The sequence below is a fragment of the Diorhabda carinulata genome, chromosome 3 (genome assembly GCF_026250575.1).
Source record: "Diorhabda carinulata isolate Delta chromosome 3, icDioCari1.1, whole genome shotgun sequence".
NCBI classification, from domain to species: domain Eukaryota; kingdom Metazoa; phylum Arthropoda; class Insecta; order Coleoptera; family Chrysomelidae; genus Diorhabda; species Diorhabda carinulata.
Window position 1 is genome coordinate 17,567,784 of NC_079462.1, and position 27,689 is coordinate 17,595,472.

Below are 27,689 nucleotides of genomic sequence, written 5' to 3' on the forward strand. Positions count from 1 at the left end.
CATGAATAGAAAGACTTTATTGATATCTACTTTATATTTTATGTCTTATCTAAATATTAAACTTTAACAAAAACAAATGTTTTATTTCGGCTCTCCTTTTCTTTCAATAAATTGTTTTAATCATCGCACCCCTGAAAATAAAATATAGTTTAGTTCAATTTAGTAATGTTTAGCTGGAAATTTAGAATTGATGATTTTAAAGCAGGGGGGATCCAAAGAGGAGCGATCGTCCCCCAGCCAACCGTACCGCTACGAAAAAAAAATAAATAGATAAATCGATGTCATGGGTGCATAATTGCAATTTGCAGCTGTGAAACAGCGAATATACTGAATATTTGTACCACAAACTTGTAGATAGAGGACGTTTTAGAATCGACACTGAACTTGAAGGTGATAATAAAATAGAAATTATTACTGAGCCACAATAAATAAACAACGAAATATGAAAAATGCTGAGTGGCATGTTGCACTTTAACCAACAACCATTATATTGGGAAAGGTAGTTTTCAATATGTATAATTAGTATTGCTTTTGAAAACGATCAATCATTAATAACGAGAATCAATTTTATATTGTATAAACTGTATTATAAAACTAAATATCTACATTTACCTGTTCTTCTTCATCGTACAAAGTTACGTCTAAGTAATTAGTAGATTGCCTAATTATTTCTAAAAATATTGCTGCTATTCTTCTCCATTCATTTATATGTTGATTCTAAAAAATACACATCACATAATAAATAGAAAGTGACATGTAATTTATTACAGAATACATTTCTATTTTCTATGAAATCAAATTTTGAAAATTTGGGTACAGATAAGCCAATATTCATCGTACTCGCATAAACCTACTTACGAGGATGTATTGATATCTAGTTAGCCTAGACCAGTTCCATGCATAAACAAAATATTGCGTTACCACAGCAACGAATAACAACTTATTAGAAGTGTCAGTGTAAAGTTTGACGTTAAAAAAGTAAACCAGAGTTACGCAATAATTTAAAAGAAAAAAGATGTCCACCGAAATTGTGAAAATCGAAAAATTGGAGTATAGAGTCATCGTCAGGTACTTGTATTTAAAAGGGTTAAGAGGTAAGTAGATTTACGAAGACATGCTTAATACTCTTGGTAATCGATGACCTTCTTATTCTATTGTGAGAAATTGGACTGTAGGTTTCAAAAGAGGTAAATTTTCCATTGAAGATGATAACCGATCGGAAAGGCCAGTTTCTGTGTCAATCCCCGAAAATATCTATCTAAAGCACTGAATATTTCATACAAACGCATTCATCATATAGTTCATATCAATTTGGAAAAATTGCTGCTAAATGGATCTCCAAATGTTTGATTGTTGACCAAAAGCGTGCAAGGGTAGAAGCATTGCTGTGCTCGATTTGAAAACGATGTAGACTTCTTAAACCGAATTGTTACTATGGATGAGACTTGGGTACATTTCTACGATCCAGAAACAAAGCAACAATCGATGGAATGGCGACACTCTGGTTCTCCAAGACCTAAGAAGTTTCGTGTCCAAAAATCTGCTGGACAAGTTCTTGCTTCAGTTTTTTGAGATTGCCATGGAGTTATTAAGATTGATTTTTTGAATAACGGTAGAACAATAACTGGAGATAACTATTCGACATTATTGACCACTCTACCACTCTGGATTTATATTTTCTATTGGTTCTTAACGATAGATATATGACCCAGTATAGAACTAAGAAGTAGGAATGCATCTGGTGTATATACCTACCTGTATATTGAAAAATATTGGTAACATAGATATTGGCAAAGTATTTCCTCGTAGCTCATCTGCTGGTGACGATTTTATAACAAAATCCAAAAGATGTAATAACATTGCAATCAATTGAAGATGGTTTCCTGGTAGTTCCTGTCTAATTAATCCAAGTACATCTGCTGCGACTACTTCTACGGGTACATCACCATTTTCATCTGTGAATATAAAATTCAATAGCACTTTTTGTGAATTATTGAATTAATCATATTAATATTTACCTTGTATAATGAAAAGTATATTTAAGTAAAAGAAAAACGAAAAGAATACAAGGAATGTAATGTTTGAGACCTATATATAACAGCACAAACATCTCAAATAATCTCAAATCAACTAAAGTACTGGGATTCAACTCATTGAATAATACCGGGTTCTAGATGAAAGATAACCTTCAGAATTCTTGGTCGTAATTAGCCTTATAATAATATCCAAGCTCGTTATTTGCTACGATGTATTTCCTAGGCTACTTGCCTTCCTTAACTGAAAAACGCGGAAAAGAGACCAAAATCATATCCCATTAAGCTTAAGAGAGACTCATTGTCCATAACACTTCCAGGTAAAACTGCATAGCTTCCAAGCCAAACACGAAAACATAACTCAACAGTGACGGAGATGGAGATGTTTTAATGGACAAGAAGGACTATTTCGACATAGTGGACAACTTTATCGAAACAGGACCATACACAAAAATATCAAGGAATCCGCTGAATAAAATGATCACAAATCTGAAAGAAACACTTAAACATTGTAAGAACCTTGTCACCGGTACACTTACCTTCCGAAAATTCACAAACCTGGGAAGGCAATGAGACCTATTGTTTCAACCATTTGTACACCTAGTTATAATATTTCCAGGTAGTTAACGAAGGAGTTTAAAAACCTACCCATCAAACCTAAGAGTTTACCAGTGAATAATTCGTTCAAGTTTCTCAACAAAGTGAAGACTACAGAAATTGAGGATGAGGAAATTTCATTCTCCTTTGATCATTATTTCCCAGCGTGCCCATCCCACACACCTTCGATTACCTTGAAAACTTACTGAAATCTAATAAATTTGGGAGCTGATGTAATAGAAGAATATTTTCAGTTAACAAAAATATGTATGGAACAAAATTATTTCCAGTACGACAACGAATCTACAAGCAAGACGAAGGAACAGCGATGGGAAACTGCCTATCATTGTTTATGGCTGAACTATTCATGCGTCATTTTGAAAAGCAAATCAGTCAAGAGCTTCATTATTTTCCCAGGAGATGATATTTTCGCAATATTTAATACGAAGAAGGTAAACATAGACGAATTCATTTTGGAGCTCAGATTATCCATCTATAAAGTTCTCCTATGAAATGAAAATAATGAACTGTTACCATTTTTAGATACTTTAATAATAAGGAATAGTAATAGGTGCTATGTGCTGATTCTTTTCATTTAATCCAACATGAGATGGCCATTTCCCATTTCCTGGTACATCGGTTAATCCACTTTCTACTTACCATCGAGAGATACAATAAGAAAAAGACTTTCATTGAGTATTTAGCTCAACTCAACGGTTATGATAAAAGAATTGTAAATAGGTTAATCAATCGCCATAGGTTTAAGAAATCTCTAAGTGAAACCCCTTTTTTCCAAATCCAAAATGAAAAACAAGAAAAATTTGCTCTGATACCTTTTAATCCTCTTTATACAAAAGAATTGGAAGGAATATTCAACAGAGTGGGTTTTAAATGGGTTTATGAATCAAACAATACATTAAAACAATTGTTGGGCAATCCTAAGGATTAAATACCAAGAGTGGTATATATGAAATTAGCTGTGGTGATTGTGACCGAAAGTATATTGGGCAGACTAAGAGATCCGTTATCGTTCGATCTAAAGAGCACATAGCTCATTTAAAATTTGGACGGACCGGAAAATCAGATATTGCCGATCACACTGCCAATCACAATCATGACATAAATATTAATAATGTAAAATTGTTAAGAAATGTATCCAATAATCAATTGTTGGATGTGTTTGAAAGCATCAAAATTGCTGGATGAAAAAGTAGTTTAAATAGGGACAAAGGGCCAATTCCTTACAGCCCAATCTATAGTTTAGTAGTCAAGGAATGAATGTGAAGATTCCCGCCAAGGAGTTTTTCCCACTGGAATTAATTTTCGCGGGAGAATGTTTATTGGTGAAAAAATTTAGTATAAAACAGGTAAGTTAAGTCATTATATTTTAATTTACCTTCAGTCTCTGAAGACGATAACTTGGTTATCGAAACTCGCGTCAGACAGTGTAATTGTGAGTGTTAGTGTAGTGGTAGTGTAAACAGTGTATCCAGAGTGTCGGAGAAGACAAAAGAAAACAAGACAACAGCACTGTAACTTCTAGTTGTCGACACAATTAACAGTGTATCCACCGTTGAAACCGTAACCAGAGGTTCATCGATAGCTGACACACAATTGGCGACATGAGTTACAAAAAAACAGGAACCAAATGGGATGGAGAGAGGGAGAGAGACAGACACAAAAGCAAAGGATAAAGAACAAGAGACTCGGGAGGTGAGCAGGTGAATCAAATAATCACTGGAGAGAACTAAGACTACAGCTAACGAGGATGGTTGACAGCAGCACCTCTGAAAATATCATCCATGACATGATGATGTAAAACACTGATGAACACCAAGATAGACCTCTCAAGTAGAGGTAATAAGAACTTAGTTCCTGACTGGAACGTGGGATCCATGATTGAATTTCAAAATTCGAAATACTATACCCAATACTAATGCCTGTATTTCCGCAGGTATCAGAGGATCGACCAATCTAGTCAAATAGGTGTAAATAGCTTGCGACGCTTCCAATCTCCAACCAGCATCAAGTAAATTTTGAACAGATCTTATATCTCCACTTTCTACGCTTTCCACTAATTCTTGAACGACTCCTTGATGAAGGCCGACTTCAGGTCTAAACATCCAACCATTTGCTATAACTTGAATATCTAAAAATAAACAATTTTATAAAATATTATAATACGTGTCCATAAAACAATAAGCTTTTGTTCCTACCGTGCGGGTCAAAAGTGCGCTATTCATCGCTGGCAAGGAATTTATTTTGCTTTCATTATCGTAGCAACGACTTGTTTATCGATATTATATATTTATTATCGATGACATGGAATTTAGTTTTTATTATAGCATGGAAACAAAACAATTTAGACGATTCCAGTGATAATAAATTACAAGTACAAGAAATTGTTAGAAACGATATAAAAAATTTATTTTGTGGAAAGAAATAAAGTAATGAAGTACGCTCCACGAGAGAAAATTAGGGTATCATTGCCCACGAGATTGTCACCTTCGCGGGCGAAAATACCTTACTATTTTCCAAGCTGAAGTTAAATAGTGATTGCACTTTATGTGCAATATTCACTCAATTTTTTAGGGCTCTTTTCGCTTATCACCAAATACCTCACCCGTTTCATTTCCACCAGACGTCTATATGTAGTTTCAAATTTTTCATACACAAATTTAGTTTCTGTTGAGAAGGGAAGTTTATTTTGAATAGAAAAAAATTGACATTTAATCAAAAATATTATTATAACAAAATACAGAATTTCAAACACTGGTCGCCTAGCAGAATCAGTCTATTGACGTCTAAATTTGAACCAGCTGCGTTATTCAGTTGGTGCATGATAGTGGACTACATTTGAGCAGTAAACGGAAAAAAGGAAATCTATTGTCTTCGGCATTATTATTCGTATTAACTTTTTTATTAATAACTAAAAAGAAGACTAAGCTTGATAAGTATGAAAACTAATTTCGTTTCGTTGTAACCATACAGGAGAATGATGAACGTTCTGAGCGTTCAAGTAAGGTCTCTACATCTGTAACAATTCAGAAAATTTATAATATAGTATTAGCAGATCGAGAATCAAAAAAGCGAAAGATTGTAGAAGCCCTAAGCATATTTTGTGTTACAGTGTTTTTAACTTTGAATCACTATTTCGGTATAAAAGAGCTTTCTCCAAAATATTATGCGAGTTGCTTGAAATCAACCACGATTACAAGCATGTGACATCTTCCGAGCATTTAGCAGTAATATGGATTCGTTTAGTAGCCTTGGATCTACTACGGTACACCTGAGACAAAAAAAGCAGTCCAAACAGTTCATTTTTCAGGGTGAATGGGGTGAATGAATGCCAAAGGGAGGTTATCAGCCAAGTTATGACAATCAACACAAGTGTGAAGCAATCAATGGCGATTATTATTCCATTGTTTGAGTCGATTTAATGTGAAATTGCAAAAAAAGGAAGCGCATTTCTTCGAGGAAAAATATAAGCATTGCTTCCGCATCCATCCTATTAATCAGATTTAGCCCTGAGTGACTTCTAGAAATTACAACATGAAAATGATAAAAAAGCAACACCTCTTTTGACGGCCCCGATAAATATAGTTTTTTTAAAGGAACAAACTCTAGATAAAGTATATAGAGCTCACAGAAGACTATAATGGGAAATAAAATAATTTTCATTCATAAATATGTATTGTAACTTTCAGAAAGTTACCAATTTAACGGCATTGGTGAATTTATCAGCAGACTGTGTAGGCTGTAGCCCAATGCGGAAAATTCCAAGAGGCAGCAAATTTCATTTTCATTGTTTAAATTTTTTTATTTCAATTTACAAAATTACAAAAAAAATAATTCTGATGATCGTTACGATTGACTGAATTTCAAGTACTTGCTTCGAAAAAAGGCCATGGAATTGAACGTACAGAAAGAATATACTAGTGAAACGGAAAAAAGATAATCAAGAAAAGGATTTGATAAAACACCTGACGATATTATATCGGCTGCGATTGATGACTCAATAGGTTTTCTCACAATATTCAATTTTTACCATCGTTTCTAGCTAAAGAATTTATAAATTTATCCATAGTTTGATATAGCACTTCGTATTGTTCTGGGTATATATTAAGAGAAGCTTTTCCATTTAGAAAGACTTCAAAATAAATCAAGAAAAGCTGAACGTTTCCTTGTTTCAGCTCTTATATGCATGAAGAATGAACAAGATTTCGTATGACGATATAATTAATTATTTTGCGAATTCAAAAGCCCTCAAAAATTTATTGAAATGTTTTTATAACTGTTATACTGTAATACTAGATAATTGAGAAAAAATATTTATTTTATTGTATTAAACTGAAGTATGATAAAACATATATGGGTAATTCTCATGAAATCTCGAAATTACCTATCAATAAATTCATGAAAAATATTTTAATTAATTCATCTTTATTGCTCTGAAATTTGTACTATTTATCTTAATAGAAGTAAAAAAATATCGTGTTCTCCAGAATAAAAGAGTTTTGACGATTTAAATGTGAGGGAATGAAGAGTGAGGTGAGGAAATGATAGATTTATTTTTTATGAAAACGTATTTTTTACTTTTAATATTGATATATTTAAAGTTGGACTAGGTTATATTAACTTACATATTATAACATGAAGCAAATTGGTAATTAAAAAGTAAAAATGTACGAAAACCGAATCGATCTAGTCTGAATGTCATCACCTCATAAGTCATTATCCCCCTACTTTTATTCGAATTGAGGATTGACAAAACAAAACAAATCATAACCTAAAAAAATCTCACAACATTACCTTTCGTTATAACATACTTAACTACGCCATCAAAATTTAAATATTATCATCATCCTTTTTGTTCTTCACTGTGATAACATGATTGAATAAAATGTAATCTTTGAAAAATTACAATGAAATCTTCTCCAACAATTACTTGAAATCAATTTGCTGTTCTGAACAACTAACCGTACTACCAACTGTCAAAAACTAATGCCAGTATTACCAAAGTCCTCAAATGCTGTGAGGGAATTATTTTTCATGGGACAAATATTGAGTTAACACTAGACAAGTATTTAATGACTTATGATCCTAAATTCAGAGAAATTTTGAAAGTTTGTTGTATTTACCATATACAAGTCCTGAGAATTACACAAATATCAACGTTATTCATTCAAGATATGAGTTTTGAATAGTTTTATCTAATATTACTTTAAAAGTAGTAGATAATTTCATTTTCTTTGCTTAAACAAAAACCTATTAACAATTCTTTGCCGTGAAACTAATCAAGGACCTTACACGAAACTTCAGTTTTTAAATTGTAGTTGAAATTTTTTTGATGAAAAATGTAATTTAAATAATTATGGACCAAGATATCGAATTTCAAAGGTCAGTAGAGGCGGAAAAGATGAATAGCGGGAAAGCTGTAAATCCGCCACTGATTTATGCCCTCATATATTTTCAATTAATCGAAAACTCCTTTAGGAAACTATCATATAGATCGAAGCGCAAAGACAAAGTTGTCGTGATAATTAAAATTAGAGTAAAACGAGATAGTATCATTAGAAATTAATTTACTTACTTACTTGACCTGAGGGCTAAAACTATTAGCCTGATTGCTATTAAACTTTCGCTCGTAATAAATGGTTTTCTGCTACCGAAACACGGGAAATTTAATGATTTAAACCTGGAAATTATACAAAACATTGTAGAAGCAGTTTTTCATAATGATTGCATTGAGTCATAATCTCAGAATCCCTACCAGATCTAATAATTTGGTTACCAAACTGAAGAGAAAATTTAAAAACATTGATTTTATTTCGAAATATTTATACAGAGTACTCCGGGACTTGATGCAAATAATGCAAATAATTCGGGAGTGAGTAGATTATGTGAAAATTATTTGCTGTTTCATAAAAAAACACCGTAACACAGGAATAACCTGTATAATCTAAACATAGCAAAAATTTTTCAATCGATTTTTCAAACAAAAAGGTACTTTTAAATGGAACAAATTCATAGTTTAGGAGATATTTATATTTTTAGATCGTTGTTCGCCAATTATCATAAATTGTAATTATTTATTAAAACACATTCAAACATTTCTAATTGAACTGCATACTGTCCAATATCATGTTACTTACTTAACCTACAACCTTTCAAATAAAAACAAAAAAACCAAAACCAAAAAAAAAACGAATAAATGTTTGAAGTGGAGACCTCGCAGTTCTGGACACTTCCGGAGACAACGGAGAATATTTCTTTGCACTTGGAAGGGCATTCCTTGTGCCTTTTAGCGTCAAAATGGAAGTTTCTTCTACCGATCATTTAAGATATCTCCAAAAATGGAAACTATTGCATTTAAATCAGGGGAATGGTGGTCATGCAAATGGACCTGGAAATGTGTTGATCGAATAACTTTAGTAAGATAAATCCATAACAGGAAACTACAACGCATAATTGAAAAAAGCGACAGCATTTTAAAAAAATAAAGTGCTTTTTCCTTAGGACTGCACAACTTCGACCATCCAAGAGTATTTGCTCCAGCACCATAATCCTTCTAGGAAAACACAATCAACCGAATCAACTGAAGACGAAAAATCGGTAATACCTAATAATCGATAATGCAGCGGCTCTCTCCAACTATCATAAAGTACACGAACAAATCTTCATTATAAATATTTGGATGGAGTCCACCAATGTTTAATTGAAAAGTTTCAGCGATTTTCAACAGCATTTACATTATACTTTGTAAGACGAAATTTCTATAGCATATCTCATACCCTCATTCTTTGAAACATTGACAAGTTTGAAGTCGTTCTAGTTGTACCTACAGTCTGACACTAGTTTGTCATTAAGTGTTGTTTAAACGTGAAACAAAGTGTCAAAAATCCCAAGGAATGTTAAAATCAGTCTCTGGTGATACCTTCAGTCTCTAAAAACGATAACTTGATTATGGCTATATTTACAATTGGTATTCTTAAATGTGGAAAACACTTCAAATAAGATAGAGGAACGATCTTTTGACCTTGGAAACGTTTGCGAAACGATTCATCTCAATATCTTCCTGTTTCTTTCCGAAAACGAAACATATTAACACGGAAACGTTTGAACACCATTTCTTCCGCATGAAAGCAAATGACAGCCATTCCGAAAAAAGCTTTCCAGAAATAATCCCAGTCATAGATTTAAAATAATTTCAAATTGTATGTTACCGCTTAGTTTCACAAAAGTTATTTCAGATTATTTACGTTCCTTAAAATTCAAAATCTTATGGGACATGTGGTATTATAAATGCGAACGTTGCAATATTTTAAACATACATCAACAAATAAAATTGAAATTATTAGTTTATAATGCATATGTGTCAATTAAAAATATTTAATGGCTGTTTTGTTTGTAAAATTGGGTCGTTTTGAATAAGTCAAGGTTTTTGTGTATTGAATATTATTAAATTCTTTTCTGTTCGTCACGATTACCAATAATGGCAGAATAAAAATGTTTATGAATATTTCATGCACATGAAATGTACACAAAAATTAAACAATTTTGAAATGAAAAACCTACATTGTATCAAATATTTCAACGGTGATTGCTATTTGAAAATAAATATACAGTTATAATCACAAACATTGTCGATAAATTTATGAAATAGTCGTCTATTTTTTCCGTAATTAAATAATGTCTGTATAAAATGTTGACTGAAAAATTATATAAATATATATTGCAAACTTATGTAGTGAATTCCTACAAAATCAAAAATATTCGTGAAAATAAAATCTTTTTCGATGAACATAGAAAATTGTTTGACGGAGAAGTCAAAATTTCAAATAAATCTGACAAATAGATCAGCTCTGATACTTTAGTAGAAAAAATACTTTTGTGTTTAGCAAATTAAAAAAAAAAACAATTATTGTTTGAAAGTGGGGTTCGCCCTATTTTTAGTCGAAATACTAATTATATTTGATATATTTTTTCATTTTGTTTATTTAATCGGTGAATTTGAGATAAAAATGATAAGTTTGAACATTTCAGTGTTTTTTTCCGAAAAATCATAATTTAAACAATTTCTACAAATTTAATCAATTTAATTAATAAAATTTTTCAAGATTTGTAATAATTTTTAAAATATTAAAATTATGATATCAATGGTTTTTTAATTGTTCGTTTTGGTATGTACCGGGCGGGCAACTCGCCATATCGCAAAAAAGGATTATATTACAAGTACAGCTTCCATTAATACAAAATATATAAATTTTAAGCAATTTAATTAGTTAAGTATGCTAATATATTTTTGATATTGTGATTTCTCTTGATAAAATTAAATAAATGTCTAAAACTAGCTATTAAAAAATATAAATTAAGATAAAAATAGCGAAAACCGCATGTCGATATCTTTTTGCTATCCGAGATATTTTAAGAAATGTGTGAGTTCGACAGAAAACACGAAAAAAGTTCTAAGAGACAAATCGGGGAATTTATAGTTTTTAGATTTTATATTGGCCAAAAAAGGTTTCCCAAGCTCCCATTTTTACCTAAAATGAGAAAAAAATTATCCCAAATATTAATTTTTCGATTCTTTATAAACAAAAATAGGGTGGACCCCACTTCCATACATTTACCTTAAAATCGGTGCCCTTGTACGTAGCCACCAATAAAAGTACTTGACGTTGCTACTAAAGTAAATACATCAATCGAATAAGTCTAGAATATTTTTCAGATTTTTATATATGAATCTACAGTTTAAAACAAAAATACAATCGAAACAATGGACATCATCCGAAAAATGTGCTCTCAAAAAAGCAAAAACCCTTTATTTCAACCTATAAGATTAGGCTATTTTGTATTGAGATTCCAAAGGTATAATTGTCATAGATAAACTAAATATTTCAATGAAAAGTCACTTTTCTCAAAAATCAATTTTCATATATATTTTTAGAAACATTTTTATGACAACAGTGATAAAGCAAAATCACTAGATAGGCTTGAACTCCTCTAGTCGCTCAGAAATTACAATTTGTTATATTCACCACTCATAACACAAAAGAATCTTAATATTCTCTTGGTGAAGTGAACACAAATAGGTTATTGAAACGGGTGTGAAATTATATGAAGTGCCCTTTTGCACGGCAAATGCTAAACGTTACTTCTGCTATTTTTTTCTCTGTGTTATCAATTATTTCTGCATTGAACAATCGCGGTATCCACCTTGCTGATGGTTTTTTCATATTATGTAACCTTTCATTAGTTATTTCACGTACTTTCATTCAACTATTGCTAAGTCCACTTTTGTTAATTGAAATAGCATACAAATCTTGAGACAGATTTTTGCAATTTTTTATCTGTGTAAATTCACTTGATATTTATTACCATGTTTATCAACAATAAGACCATCTTCCAATTTAGCAATAATGGCAGCTTCCTGAATTTCAATTAACTGGGGAGGCATTAAGTACACTTTTCTTCGACTTTTACAAATTAACTATTGGATTATCTGTCGCTGACAATGACAGGTGGGTACCAGCTCTGATTTACACGGGCAAAATGTAAGCGTATGCTTTTTAGTGTACAAGGACGCAGATTTCAATAATCATGATGGTAGTGGACATTCAGCATCATCCTTTTTAAAACACTTACAGATAACAGTGAAACAGATAACTTTTAGGACAATATTCACGCAACTTTTCCTCGGTTTATTTAACTGTTTTGCTATGTAAAAAATAAAGTTCAATTAGCACTCGAAATTTTTTTCTCCATATTTACCCAACAACAAAAACAGTTTATTTCTGCAGTTGCCACCTTTCTTATCGCTTCCATACGTTTAAAACGGAGAATTGCTCACGCAGAGAGAAATATCTGCCGTTATTGTGAGACAAAATGTTCACAATTATTTTGATAACCAAATCAACAATGAATTGTTACATGACAATTTTATATGGTAAGTTTTCCATGTTCACGACGCAATGCCGCTATTTAAGCCATGAAAACATTTTCCGGCGTTTCTATAATGATACCACCAAAACACTGCAAAATTATTTTTGTTATTGGGAATAGTTCATATTTGATAAACATTAATTATACTGGAATGCAAAGATTTAGAGTTTAATAATACACCCAAATTTTTGCGAAATAGCATCCAATGGTTATAATAATTTGCTACCAAACACATCAAGACAAACATATGAAATTGCTTGGAGTAACTTTATGGATTTGACAGAACAAACTAAGGTGGTAAAATACTTTTATTTATACACCCCACAAAAATGATCGCATCACTCATTATTTTTTAAATATTTTAAATGTGTTTCCTGTTTTTCGAATTTTATTATTATTACAAATTAAAACACCAATAGATACGCCTTTTGCAACATTTATTTTATATCAGCTTAATCTACAGAGGACAAAAAGTTTGATTTACCAAAACATAGAAAATATCAAAAAAATTGTACAAAACATTTATACAAAAAATGAACGGTGCTAAAACTAAAACCATCCAATGAATTTCTATTAGCGTGTGTTGCCACCTCTCGTTCTAATTACAGTTTCCATTCGTCTTCTTCTAAACAGGTTCTGGACGTATTCTTGCTGAACTTGCCATCCTAGATAGTCCCTGACATGCTCTATTGGGTTAAGGTCCGGGCTACGTGCAGGCCAATTCAGGGTGGGTATCTCGACCTCTTCTAAGTACTGCCGAACCACTCTAGCAGCTTGTGGACGAGCATTATCGTGCGTTAGCACAGAGTTGTGACCGATATGAGGCATATAGGGCACTACATGAGGTTCTAGGATACTGATTATTATGAATCTGTCAGTATTTAGTCTTCCATCATTCACTAGTACTAACTCCGTGCGACCCTCGAAAGAAATTCCTCCCCAAACTATGATAAAGCCATCACCAAAGCTTTCAGTTTGACAAAAATTAACCACGTCGCGTCGCCTATATACTGGTACAAACCTATCTGATGAATACAGACAAAATCTTAATTCATCCGTGAATAAAATATTGGACCAATCTTGAATATTCCAATTTGCGTGTTCTCGAGCAAATTCCAAACTTGCTACTCGATGTTCTCTGGTAAGACGTGGACCTATAGCTGGTAATCTGGCTCGTATATATCTCCTTCTCTCAGCCTATTCCGAACTTTTTGTAGGCTTAATCGAACATTACGAACAGATCTGTTTGCCGCCTTCGGGCGGTGGTGTGACTAATTCTTAACGCCGTTAACCTCAAATAACGATCATCTACCGAAGTTACCCTTCCGCAGCCTTGTCCGGGTCGTTTGGTTAGCTGACCTGTTTTTTGGTAGCAAATAACAACTCTGGATATGGTGCTTTGTTGAACTCCAATTACTCCGGCGACGTATCTTTGACTGCGACCATCTTGTATGAGTGCAATGATTCTAGCGGCTTCTTCATTCGTCACATTCCAAACAGGAAACCCCAGAGCTGACAAAGGGGCCAAGCATGGGCCAGTTCTGGGAAGCCTAGCTTCGGCGTACCTGTATTGGCCCATGAGTGGGCCAGGCTACTTAACTCAGCTTCGGCCATACCAATGATTACCCAAGCTCAGGCTAAGGCTGGGATATATTGGAAATGATAATCGATATCAGGTTAGTCGAATTTTCAACTGACCATTATTTTTACTAACTGCTGTTATTTTTGCTCCTATCCATATTATGACTCTTTCCTCAAGTATAATATTACCTTGTCTTCAGGTCTTTTTTATTTTTGCTTAATTTTGCTTCCTATACTCCCTTTGCGGCTCTTTAATCTTATGTATTTACTAAATGAGCCCATCAATTTAATTGTCTTTGCTGAATTCCACGGGTGTCATAATTTCCAGATCTTGTTTCCTCTTACACGCCTATGGTATTTAATCTCTGCATCTATCTTTCTATTTATATGTTCACTGTTTGTTGTTTGAGTGCTTTAAGTCTTTTACTGTTTCAGTGTGTTGTTGTAGAAAAGTTTTTCTGTAGATCTGGTATGCATATTCTCCCTCAGATATGTTCATTAATTGCAGGTTTTTATATCGTACGCACACATGTTATGGATTGTTTGAACAGATATTTATTATATCTTGTATAAATATGTTAAGCCGCCACCTTATCTTACTCCTTCTGTGATTAGAAGAGGCTCTGATCTAGATTTTTTACTAATTACATGATTGATATTTCGTTTATATAGACTTATGATTACATTTCATAAGTTCATATCTATTGTTCTTCTTTCCAAACTTTCCCATCTTTAAGCCATCGGTACTTTGTCAAAAGCTTTCTTCACATCAATAGATTCAATTAATAAAATTCATAACTTTAGTTTAGAAACTATTCAATAGTCCCTCGTATATATTATAATGTTTAATGTAGTTTTTTTTAAGAGCCTCGCATGTTTTAAATAAATATAGTTTTTCCAGCGACCTACAATGTTTCATAAAATACTCTTATAACATTGGAAAATCCATTACGTGGAAAAAAAAACAGTTGTTTTTTATTTTTTTAATTACAAAACTTCTCACGTTCATAGATGGAAATACCGAATTTCATATTTATATTAGAGTTATATCATAATTCAAAATATTGTACACTATAAAGAGCGACAAAAACGAAATTCGAAAATAAGTCTCAATCGCACCATGAAGGGTCATAGACCCATTATTTTATTAACGTTTATATTATCACCCGTGTATTTGTTTACTTTAAATAGCAAAAGTTTCTTTGCTAATAAGTACAATGTGAAAGAAGTGCCAAAAACACAGTGCCGAGGATCATTTTTTTCACCAACTAGAGAAAATTTAATGAAAAATATAAACTATGGCTTCTTAAATTTGGACAACGACAAAACCATACGACACTTGGGTGATTTAATGGATATGAGTTCCGAAGAAATCAACATACCACCAAAACCAGCTCGTATAAATACAGGAAAACCCATAATACCTTGGAAAATGGAAGAAATGTCTTCATATAGAGGATCACCTAAAGTGCTTCCAGACGTTATCATAACACCAGAAGAACCAGTAGATGAAAGGGCTTCTCGTGTACTAACAGAAAAAGAAAAAGAGCTTGGAAGATTTGTTGTTCAAGATGCACCTGTTATATCAAACCCAATCCAAAAAGAACATTACCCACCTCAAGAAACAAGGCACACGAGATATTCTGGAGATGACGAAAAATATTTTACAAATACACACAGAGAATTCAATCCAGCCGCATCGGTAGTTCTAAGTAAAGTCATAAGAACCACCGATCGACCTATTCCTCATGGGTATGCCCCAAATTTATTCAAATCGATCATTGTAGATTCAAACCTAGACCAACATGACGATTTATCTGTAGCAGAAGCCGAACTAGAAGACGAAGATGATGAAAATATTAGAAATACGCCTCTGATTCAACAATCGATAACGCAACAGACATCAGGTTTGTCATATATTCCAAATAATCAATATCAAAATATCATTAATACAAAACAAGAACAAATAGTTCCCAAAAAAATATACAAACAGCATGATTTAATAGACCAAACAACTTCTGAGAAACAAAATGGATGTTATGAAACTGCAGATGATGTTACGAAACATAATATTTCTAAAAATAAAGAGAAACTGTCGAACAATCGAATTGTTCATGAAGACAAGCCTTCAATGCAACAAACACTTACCCAATTTGAAGACGAGCCAATTACAGAACAGAAAGACAAACATCATATCAGAGAAGGTAAAATGAAAGTACCACTTTCCGATTTTAATCAGTATGAATCACGAGAACTCCTGGAATATTTCAATAAACTAAGGGATTTTATGCAAAAATCTTCAAATAAAAGCTACTCTGAAGCCCCACAAAATGGAAAAACAACTGAGTTCAAAGAATCCTGTAGAGAAATGTGCAAACAAGTGAAAACTTCAGCAAAACCTGAAATTATACCCATAAAAGTGAATTCAGACATAAAAGAACTTCAACAACAAACAGTTAAGCATTCGAAACATCGAAAAAAACAAAAAGATAATCTAAAAGAACAAACTTTAGAACGCCCCCTAGCTCCAAATTCAATTAAAAACATTGTTAATACAAGTTCTCCAACGGATGTACCCCTGGATACACAAATCTTCAGCTCTACTGCTGCCATGACGACTCCACGAAGTAACCAGATGACTAAAGATGCCGAGATCAATAATAATAAAGAAAAAAAGAAAAAGAGGAAGAAGAAGACGAAGGAAAACGAACATAGTGATTAGATGCACAAGTTTACTGTATACCTGAACATTTATTTATTTTTGTGAGTCTATTTATTTATTGTTCATTTCTTGTATTTAAAATATTTTAATAAATTCATAGTAAACCTGACTGTTTTTTTAAAACAACATATTTTTGCTAACCTTTAGGAAAACCGACGCATAGTTTTTGGTTGTTTATCTATTATTTATTCAAAAATTTTACTCCGTCTCAAATTTTTAAATACAATCTTATTTATTTTTTTATTCCAAAATTGATATGTGTAAAATCAAAGGAAAATATATAGGAAAATATATATTTATTTGTTAACACGAGCTAAGGTGTCGCTTTTTCTATGAAAATCTTCACAATTGCTGATCATGTGCTCAATACTTCATTGGACTCTTGGCAGAAGCGACAGATACCTTCGTGACCCATTTACAAAATATTTGTTCAATCCAGCCCGTAAAGTAGAAAAAGAATAACTAAACGTATATTTTTCATCCATTATTCTCCAATCTTCCTCTTTTGTTTCCATTCCTTAACTTTTATAGCTTGACGTCTGACCGAGAAACCGCAGAATGGCTCTGATTCAATAAAAGAGGTTATTTCCCTAACTCTTGCCAGTTGATCTACTGATGTATTGTAGCGCAATCCAGAATAACCAGATACATTACAATGAACTATTTGCTTCAGTAGTTAAGTTTTCCGAGATTCACTTTCTGATGGACATAATCTAATTGGTAATGTACTAGTTGAAATGAAAGTCGATTCATTGATATAAAGCACCATAAACCCTGCAGAAAAAACCATTTCGTCATTTATTCATTTAATCGCAACTTAAAAATGACACGTTTCAGTTTTTCTGCAATTGTTGTTTCAGAGTTAGGTCCTTTGTACTAATGGAGGCAAATTCAAAATAATCTAGATGGCGGCGGTCGGACAGAAAATGGATGCTCCATCCTACATCTACACGTATTTTAGAAACAATGATTGAAGTGGAAAAGGATTTGACGAAAGTTTTGAGGAACCTTCTGGAAATTAATCTTGTGCAAAGAATAAAAGTAATGAACAGCTTATTTCAAATTATATTATAGACGATCAGTTGAGAATTACTCCTAAAAATTTGAAAGTTGATGAGCACACTGGTTTATGGTTTAAAAATCATCGCACGAAAATGTGTGAGTTCCAATTCCATTTTTTGAACAAGTTGAATATTTAAATTATCAGTAAACAACTCAAATAGCACTCGATGACAAACTTTATGATTGCAACATCAGATTTGATATATTCTTTGCCATATCTTAAAACTTAAGTAGCAACCCTCGTATACTGGTATTTCAAAAAATACAACGTTTAAAATTAGATACCTTGTTCAATTCAATATGCCAAACTGTATGATAATTGTTGAACGACTACAAACTGAGCCCACGGAGGGTGCTCTTCATTATATTCGTCAACCAGATATCAAAATCAAAAATTTTTTTGATTCCTCTGGAATTGACTTTTGAATGAGCCGAATACAATACAAATCATGGACATGGAGAACAGATTATAGAGATCTACTTGGTGTGATAAGCTAAGCTAATAAGCTTACATATTATCTCTGTCTCCTTGATTTTGATGTCCTCCAAATCTTTCCAGAGAGGAGTGCAGTTGAACAATACGTGAAGTAAAGTTTCCCTTTCCCATCTACATAACGCCCAACGTCTTGCCGCATATTGGTGGCCAATAATCAACTCAATAGTTAGATAATTTCTTTCCAGTCAGATGAGACTATCTTCCAATACTTTGGATGGTTTTGCTATGTGGCATACCGATGGTTTCCAGCTATTTATTTATAAAACTGTGTCCAGCGCTCTTCTGTCTATTAGAATTCTGTAAAAACCATCGAGTACGGGACTTAGGCAGATGTATAGTCTACTCATGACAACATTTTCCATTTACCTGTTTACTATTTCCTTTTCTCTTGACACCAAAGTTTCTAGAAAGGTTGTAGTTAGTTTTAGTGATAGCTTCCAAATACAGTTCTGTACCACCCTCAGTACGTCGGCTGTTATTTTGGTTTATTTCAACTATTTTTAATAAAGATAATTTATGTGAACCTTTTGAGGCAGCTTTTTTGAAGCATTCCGAAGTGACGTATATATTTTTTTATAAACAAACAATAATTGTTTATTCTTGACAAAGTAAAAGTGTCATAAAAAGCCCTAAAAATTGTAATAAACATTTAAAATTTCAAGTTGTCGATCATTTCCACGGTGTGTAACTCTAAATATTTTTTGAAAATATGATTATAGTATTCTCTCTTGACTAAATTGTGTAGCTACAATCTGTTAAAGTATATATCTCGTTGTTGTTCAAATAAAAATTTTGGAGAGTATTCAGAAAATAGTGTGCGGCGTGTCCAAAGTCTTATCGTGTTTTTGACGATGTGTTTCTTGTTTTGTTTGTTGTGACAAATGATGCACATCAAATAAGTAATAATCCAGAGCTACTAGAGTCAACTGAAAATTGTGATGAAAAATAGGAGAATTTATTAATGGAAGCTCTGAACCATGACGTTACAATAATTTCAGATATTTCCGAGCTTGATAATGTTGCACAATTCACTGATGCAGACGATCCTAGAATAAATTTGGAGAACAGGACAGTGAAAATATACAAATCAAAAAATCAGATTAGCAGATATTACGAGAGACAAAATAATGATGCAACTTTAGAAAGAAAATCTAAAAGGGATGAAAGGAATGACTTTGATGAAGGAACTGGATGTCACAGATACCTACAAAAAATATGTTGTGATAAAATATATGGGAACATAAAAAGGAAAAAATTCAGTTGTGTGAGATTAGATGATTCTTATGAAGAAAATAAAAAAAGAAGCAAACTGAGCTTATCTTATGTGAGCAAGAAATAAGAAGATTGAAATAGAGACTATCTGGTAAGAAAATCAGAAAAACATTAGTTAGTAGATGTACATATAGAATTGACGTGACGTGTATTTGAGTTTCATTCTTACATATTATTATATTTTCAAATAAAATTGATTTTTATAGAAAACTGCCCAAAAGTAATATATAAATATGTGTAAATCTTCTAAATTCTTCTTCCGTAATTTCCATTTGTGTTCCCGTTTCCTTCCCCATTTTATTTTTTCCAGTGATTCTATAGCTGTCAGGTTGGGAGTTTTAACCACCAAGAATCCAACCACAAGACTACAAATTCAACTCACTCCAACATCTGGAAATTCAGTTGAGGGCTGCAACCATTCCGGATTTCCATAGATAAGTCTTTGCCTTACCTTTAATTCAAAAATAAGAGTTGTTTTTCATTTATAACTGCTTTTATTCGTTGTGCTAATGCGAATTTATTATTTTTTCAATAGATTTATTCGTTGCTAATTTTATTGTTAGTTGATAGTTTTAAATAGTTTAATTTTTATTCTAATTGGTGTTCCCAGCTTTTCCTCCTTTTTATAAAATAGAATTAGTTTTTAACGTCGTTTGTTGAAAAGCTGGCGCCCAATTTTATATTAATCGTTCACCTATCGTACCTATTAATTATATACTTTAATTGAGGCTGAATATCACTTCCTGAGAAAAAATTTCCTGCCGAGGTATTTAAGGTTATATGTGTTTTCAATATAAATGAGATACACTGTATGCTCGAATAATATATAAAAAGTTTTCATTTGATATAGTTTGTATAAGGTTAACCTACTTCGTTTTCACGTGTTTATAACGATATAAAATAAATTCACGTTCAGCATTATTCAATTCGCATTTAATTCATATGGAAGAAATTATAAACAATAATTACAATTGATGTTTATATTATTTCAAATATTTTAATTGATGAAGTTTATAAAGTATTTCAAACTCACAGGTATATACAATTCGGATAATACAGAATGGACTATTTTTTATAAACAGAAATAATCGTGTAAAAATGTCAAATAATAAAATAATTCTTGGCATAAGAATGAAATTACTGATGGGAAAATTAATGAGAAAATTAATTATAAAAAATGATAGAAAACTAGAGTTAGTTTTCTCATACTGTTGTCCGAAGTATTCCATAAACAAGGGCAATTTTTGAATTGACAAACAGCAACTGACGACGGCGGCTAACGCTATAGTCGAGGGAATAAAGCACAAAGCTTAGCTTTTCTGAGCATTAAGACGGATCAAAGTGCAACAAAATGCATCCGATTGGGAAGAGCATCAGGAAACCTTCTGAACCAAAATATTGATTTAGAAATGAAAATTACATTTGTGCAGAGGAAAACGGAAGTGCATCTCGAATAGTTAAAAAATTCAAAATTTATACCTCTGAAAATATTGCCAAAAATGATGTAAATTTTCATACTCGGAGATTTTCGAGGTAGAATATCATGACAAAAAAAAGACATCAATCAACGTAAAGTGACAATAGAGCTCAATCGCCTTCAATAGATGTTAATCGAGAATATCTGACAAAAGTACGATTCACCTGAATATATAAGAATTGATATAATTCGACTTTAATAGACATCAGAAGACATCAATATCAACATGGATGAAATTATATATATATATATATATATATATATATATATATATATATATATATATACATTTCTTCAATTTCTCATTTCTTAGACCTTTTGATATATTAATGCATCTAAACGTTCTTGATTTTAGGTCTCTTCTGTTTCAAAATTAGTTTTTTTTGATAGTTTTTAAAAGAAAGATAAATTTTGACGTTTCGAATTTTCTTTAAGTCTTTATCAAATTATTAACTCTGTCTGCTTTTCTTTCTCTCCCACATTTCCAATTCGAACTTCCGTAGATCTGGATATCTCTTTCGATGTTAATATTCTTCTAAAACTGCCTGCACATCTTTTGGCAATTCTTAGTTCGATTTCCTTTTTTGTACGCCCAAATACATGAAATTTTCTACTTCCTCGAATTCTATTAACGTTCCATCATTTTGATGTACTTTGTTTTGTCATTATTGAAGTGTACGCATATATCTTCTGCTGCTGTTATTAGTTGTTTTGTGGTTTCTTCAAGTTTTCTTCTGTTTCTTGCTATCAACGTCACATCTTCAGCATAAGCTAAGCATTGACGCCTTTTGTTAAATATCATCCCATTTCTGTTGATACTGGTTTTTCTTATTATGCCTTCCAAAGTTAAATAGTACCGTTGATAGGAAATTGCCTTATCTTAATCCTTATTGTATTCACTTTTCTTGTTATTAATTTCCATTATATTGGTTGTCCTCTAATGACCCCTTTATTAGTTGAATCAAAAATTGTTATACATTTATAAAAACCCTTATTTAATGATAACTATATGAATTATGGGAACTCTTGTGACATTCTGTATATTAATATAAACATGATAGTTTACATAACAACAAACTAACTGAATTTACAAACATGTTAACAGAGCATATAAAATCTCAATCTAACATTATTTCTTAAAGTTACGTAAATAATAGTGACACAACATGCGATTCGTTTTGATAACTTTAAACATATCATTATGTTTGATATTAACAGTGTTCGGTCGACCCGAAGTGTCCAAATTGAACGAAATAACATCCAAAAAATATCCAAATAACATAGAAGAATATTTAGAAGATGAATTGGATGAAAATACACGAGCGAAGAAGTCGACCATAACGACGTTTTGTGTAGAAATTAGACCTGCTGATGAAAAGCCTTATCGAGTGTGTGAACCAGTGACAGAAAAAGGAGGTTACGGCAACCCAACTCCGTATTTTCAACAAAATGGCGGTTTTGAACATTCAAAATCAGATGTATCCTTCAACTCCGGCTCCTCCGTTCAAAGCAAACCAGCATCAGCAGCTTATTTAGCACCAGTGAAAACCTATCAATCTTCTGGATCTAGTACCGCTTCAAAACCCTCGTATGGTACATATAGATCCACCAAACCAGAACGAGAAGAAGAACCTGAAAAAATGAATCCAGCAATGGCATCCAAGGCAGAAATTATAGATAAAGTTGTAAATATACAAGACAGAATGTCAGAGGTAATGCCAACTTTAACCCAAGATTCTACGGTTCGAAAAAATCAAGAGTCTAACGATAAAGATCAGGAATCGGATTCAATGAGAACATCTCATCATCAAGAATCTTACAGTTATGGATCTGGATATGGTAGTCCATCATCTATGGTACCAGTGACTCCAACTCATCATGGACATAGTGGTTTGGTTATTACTTGTCAGCCTAATCTAGCAGGCTATGCTCACAACATTCCAGGATCTTATCATGAAAGTTCTAGCCACGGAGATGGCGTCCCTACTTACAACTATAGATCTGCCAGTGCAAGTTACGGAAGACCTTACCAACCCTACAGACTCCAACCTCAACAATATGGTAATTATAAGCCATATAATCCAAGACCAGTATATAGACCTCAAGCTCAAATATACAAAGGACCCATTTATTCAAATCCTTATTCCCATCCATCCACTTCTCCAAAACCTTCTCATGCCTACAAACAGCCAGTAGGTGTGGAGTCTGGAGACACTTCCATCTCTACCACTCACCCCATGACCAATGAATATTCTGCATACCAACCACAAGTACCACCTGCACCTTTACCACTATCTCCTCCATCTCAAGCACAACAACCAGCACCACCGACAAACTACCAACAACCCACAAATTACCCACCAGCTTCAAACTACCAACCGTCCGCATCATATTACTCCCCTCCACCTGAAACTCCAGCTCCAGAATTCAAGCCTCCTTCTAGTTATTCTTCAGCTTATGTACCACCTCCAGCATATAGAACAGCTGGAGAAGAGCATTTGGAAATTGCAGGAAAAATGGACAAAGAAGCCCATACTTTAATGACGATGGAAAAGATTTCGGAAAAAAACGCAGAAAATAGTCACTGGGCAAGTGAAATTCAGACTTCCAAAGATACCGAAGCTAGAAAAGCAGATCAAAATACTTGGAGAGAACCCGAAGGAGGTAACTGGAGGATGGCATCAGAACAGAAAGGCTTTGAAATGAATAAAGATAGTGGAGAACACCCTCAAGGTCTCGAGGAGCCAGCAGATCAAAGTGCAATGAGAGAAGCCGTAGGAGGTGATTGGAGAATGGCACCGACAAAAAAAACCTTTGAAATGAGGGATGATTCAATGGACAAAGATAGCGGAGAACATGGATTACAAAATTGGGATCACTTAGCAACGGCTAATTTCAAAAACACAGATAACTCACAAGGTCTTATGGAAAAAACAGATAAAATTATGATGAGGGAATCTGATACACTAGGAGATAGTTGGAGGATTCCGTCGCCACAAAAAGGACTTGAAATGAGAGATGATTCAATGGATCACTTAGGAGCTAGTTTCGGTAACACCCAAATTATTCCTGAAAAGGATCTAGGATCTAGTGAAAATATTATTGAAAATACTTTGTAATTTGTATAATTGTATAGTATAATTTATTAATTTTCGTTTATTTATGAATAAAGAGTTTTTTTTTATAAAATATTTTTTACTTATTTGACATAACAAAGGTTTGAAGAATAAGACACTTATATCGAATTTGTACTAAACCGAAACACTGGAGTTATGCTTTCTATTCACAAAATTGTTTGAGACATGTCAGAATCTTTTAAAAAGCTTTGACATCTTAATTAATATATTGTTGTTTTATTTGTCCGGTACATGAAAAAGGTGACATCAAGATTTGCACAAATTATAGAGGCTTCACTTTATAAAGCATATGAAAACATACTAGAAAAAAAAGCTAAGGGCAATAGTTGAGGATGAAATAGGCATAGTCCAAGGTAGTTTTGGGAACGGACACAGTGTACAAGGTTATGTATTCACAATTAAACAATAAATAGAAAAAAACAGAATCTAGTCTACTAACCAAAAGCTGACAGCTCATAGAGATGTGGGAGACTTACACAAAACAACTTTTTGATGATGAACGTACATACACAACAAGTAAATACACACGCGACGATGACGTCTCTGGGCCTTCAGGTCTAAGATCCAAGGTATAGACAGCACAAAAATAACCAGGTCCTGACAACATACAGGGTGGAAAATTAAAAACGATGTCCGAAACAGAAAATCAGTTTCTTGATCATTTCACCAACCTTTTAAACAGCATCTATGATAGATGAAAGATTCATGAAGACAGGATAGGTACAAGGAAAGCAATCTTTAGCCTAAGGTTCTCATTCAGAGATGCAGAGATATGAACAAAGACAAACACTGGTGCTTTATCGACTTCCCCGAAGATTTCTATAACATCAAATACGAAAAACTTATCACCTAGGTTCTCAGACACACTGGCATTGACGGAAAATATATCAGTATTATCGCTAATATGTAATGAACTCAAACGGCAAAAATAAAAAAGGTAATTCGCTCAACGGAGAAATTATTGTCAAAGGGAGAGTGTTGCATTTTGTCACGTCTCTGATTCAAATATTCAGAAAAGCACTGGGAGAACTACTATATGTCATCAAAATCAACGAAAAGCAATCAACATTAGATATGTCGACGACACAGTAATTATAGCAACCAACAACTCTCCTTGATTATATCAAAAACAAAATATATGATTATTAGAAAAAGTGAATATCATTCAGTGCGTCTAATGATAAACGCTCAACATAGATCGGGTAGACACGTACACTCGGAACCACAGTAAACGCGACATGGAACCAGACATCAGAAATACGATCACGGATGGAAAGAGCTCGAGCTGCATTTAACAACATGAAGAAACTATACACCAGCAAAGATATTTCTTCACAAGTAAAATTAAGACTAGTCGGATGCTACATATTTTCTGTTTTGTTCTATGGTGTAGAGGCTTGTGCCACGACCGAGGCTATTTCAAAAAGACTGAAATCTTTCAAAATGTGGATATATAGGCGTATTGTGAAAATATCCTGGACGGAGCACATCACCAGCATGTAAGTTGTGAAGAGACTAGGGAAACAGAAGGAAGTCGTTTTTGTGGTTAAAAAACTGGAGTATTATGGCTACATATTAAGACATGACAAATACCATCTGTTGCAATTGATTGTCCAAGGCAAAGTGATTAGTAAGAGGAGACCAGGGAGAACACAGCATTCATTGTTGCACAGCCTACGCCAGTGGTTTGTAGTGTCATATGTTGATCTGTTCAGAAACGCATTAAACAAGATAAGAATAGCATTGTTAAGGCAATGAAAGAAGAAGAAAATATGGTAAAGAGACGTAAAGAGGAATATGAGTTATTTGTTGGGAATTTCAAAACAGTATACATAGGAGAAGAAAATAGACAGATGAACATAATAATAGAAGAGGAAGGTCGATATGATCAAACACTTAGGTGTGACAAGACGACGAGGGAATGAACAAAAGAATATCGAGGGCATCGAAACTGTTTCATGCACTTTCAAGATCATTCATATACAAAAAAGAAATCTGGAAAACCAAAATGTCGATATATAAAAAAGATACCGTCCAATGTTAACATATGAAAGTGAAAGCTGGGTGCTGAGAAACAGTGAAAAAGCAGAATAAAAATAAATAAATATGAAGTACTTGAATGAAGGTAAATCAATGGAATGGCACGTAAAGACAGAATAAGAAACGAAGCAGTAAGGAAATCCTGGAATCAAGAGCTGGCAGAAATATTTGACAAGAAACGACATGGCACCAAGCAATAACTATAGCAGGAAATAATGCGCCAATTTCAATCACGATAATAAAAAATAGGAGGGACTGAACCATACATCTTCGGATAGACAAGGGCTTATTATTCTTGGTGTTGTTATATTTTAACGATTTAATTCAGTGGAGGTTTTCGCCTGTTTTTTTTCTTTATATATATTATAAAAGATGTCCCAATAAAAAATTGAAACGATATAAATCAACAGTCACAATGATATTCTTTTTTTAAGTTAAATAAAAACCGTTAACCGTTTGATGACTTTCACATTTTAAAATGGATATTAGTTGTGGACGTACAGAGTCTTTTCAAAAATAACTTTATGTTCACAAGTATTACGAAATTTGTAATTTTTTCGACAATAATTGACCTCTCAATTTATTTGACGAAACAGTAACTTAACTATTTTTTATATGAATAAGTACTCACTTTGATAATATCAAACCCATCAATATTCGTTTACATATTCTAATACATTAATATATCAATCACTTTTTGCTCAGTTGACATTATGATATAAAAAAACTGTTGAAATGTCAAAATATCACTCGAAAAATCTGTCAAATTAATTTAATATGATAGTAGAAGTGAATAAAGAAGGATCTTTAACCGTTTTAGGTTAGGTTACCTCAACTTGTCATTATTTGACGTATTATTCCAAGTGAATACGAGGTGAGATCAAAAAATACGGTGTAATATTTTATTTAAAAACAAGTGATATATTGCAATGTTTTGATTTATTTTAACAATTTTACTTACGTTATTTAGTTAAGCACTAACACTAAATACACTAAACTATGCACCGAACTATTCACTAACACTTATTACTAAACACTAAGTTGATTGAATACGGTTTGTTTCACTTTTCACTATCCCGATGTATTGACTACGACAAAAGTTATTTAATGACTCTCCTACTGATAAGGACTCGTTTATATAGATTGTCTTACATTTCAGAATCTACGATTTCCTGGAAATCTCTAAGTTGACGTGAACCAATTGAAAGACCTTCTTAGAAAGTGTCTCTGTAAAATAATAAAACGGAGGAATAAATTTTCACCTATTGGTTTAATGGAGGAATAACATCAAATTATTTACGAACTCTCTTCCATTTTCCTAGAAATC

At 32.7% G+C, this 27,689-nt stretch overlaps 2 protein-coding genes across 2 annotated transcripts; one reads left to right on the forward strand and one right to left on the reverse strand.

Moving 5' to 3' along the window:
- On the reverse strand, positions 1-27,090 carry LOC130891186 (uncharacterized). Its single transcript, XM_057795785.1, has 6 exons — positions 26,994-27,090; positions 8,228-8,328; positions 4,558-4,779; positions 1,756-1,955; positions 613-717; positions 1-131 (listed from the first exon to the last, which is right to left on the reverse strand). The coding sequence occupies exons 1-6, from the start codon at positions 27,011-27,013 to the stop codon at positions 117-119; spliced, it is 663 nt and encodes a 220-aa protein (XP_057651768.1). The 5' UTR covers positions 27,014-27,090; the 3' UTR covers positions 1-116.
- Positions 22,336-24,374, forward strand: LOC130891184 (uncharacterized). The gene has a single exon (XM_057795783.1). It carries the CDS (start codon positions 22,352-22,354, stop codon positions 24,302-24,304), a length of 1,953 nt encoding a protein of 650 aa, XP_057651766.1. The 5' UTR covers positions 22,336-22,351; the 3' UTR covers positions 24,305-24,374.
- Positions 27,091-27,689: the final 599 nt, after the last annotated feature.

Coding starts and splice junctions, on each gene's coding strand:
- LOC130891186 (XM_057795785.1), bottom strand. CDS start 27,013: ATGGGTTTGATATTATCAAA. Junction 4,780..8,227: donor AGTTTTAGCCCTCAGGTCAA/GTAAGTAAGTAA, acceptor GTTTATTTTTAG/ATATTCAAGTTATAGCAAAT. Junction 1,956..4,557: donor AATACAGGCATTAGTATTGG/GTATAGTATTTC, acceptor TTATATTCACAG/ATGAAAATGGTGATGTACCC.
- LOC130891184 (XM_057795783.1), top strand. CDS start 22,352: ATGCGATTCGTTTTGATAACTTTAAACATATCATTATGTTTGATATTA.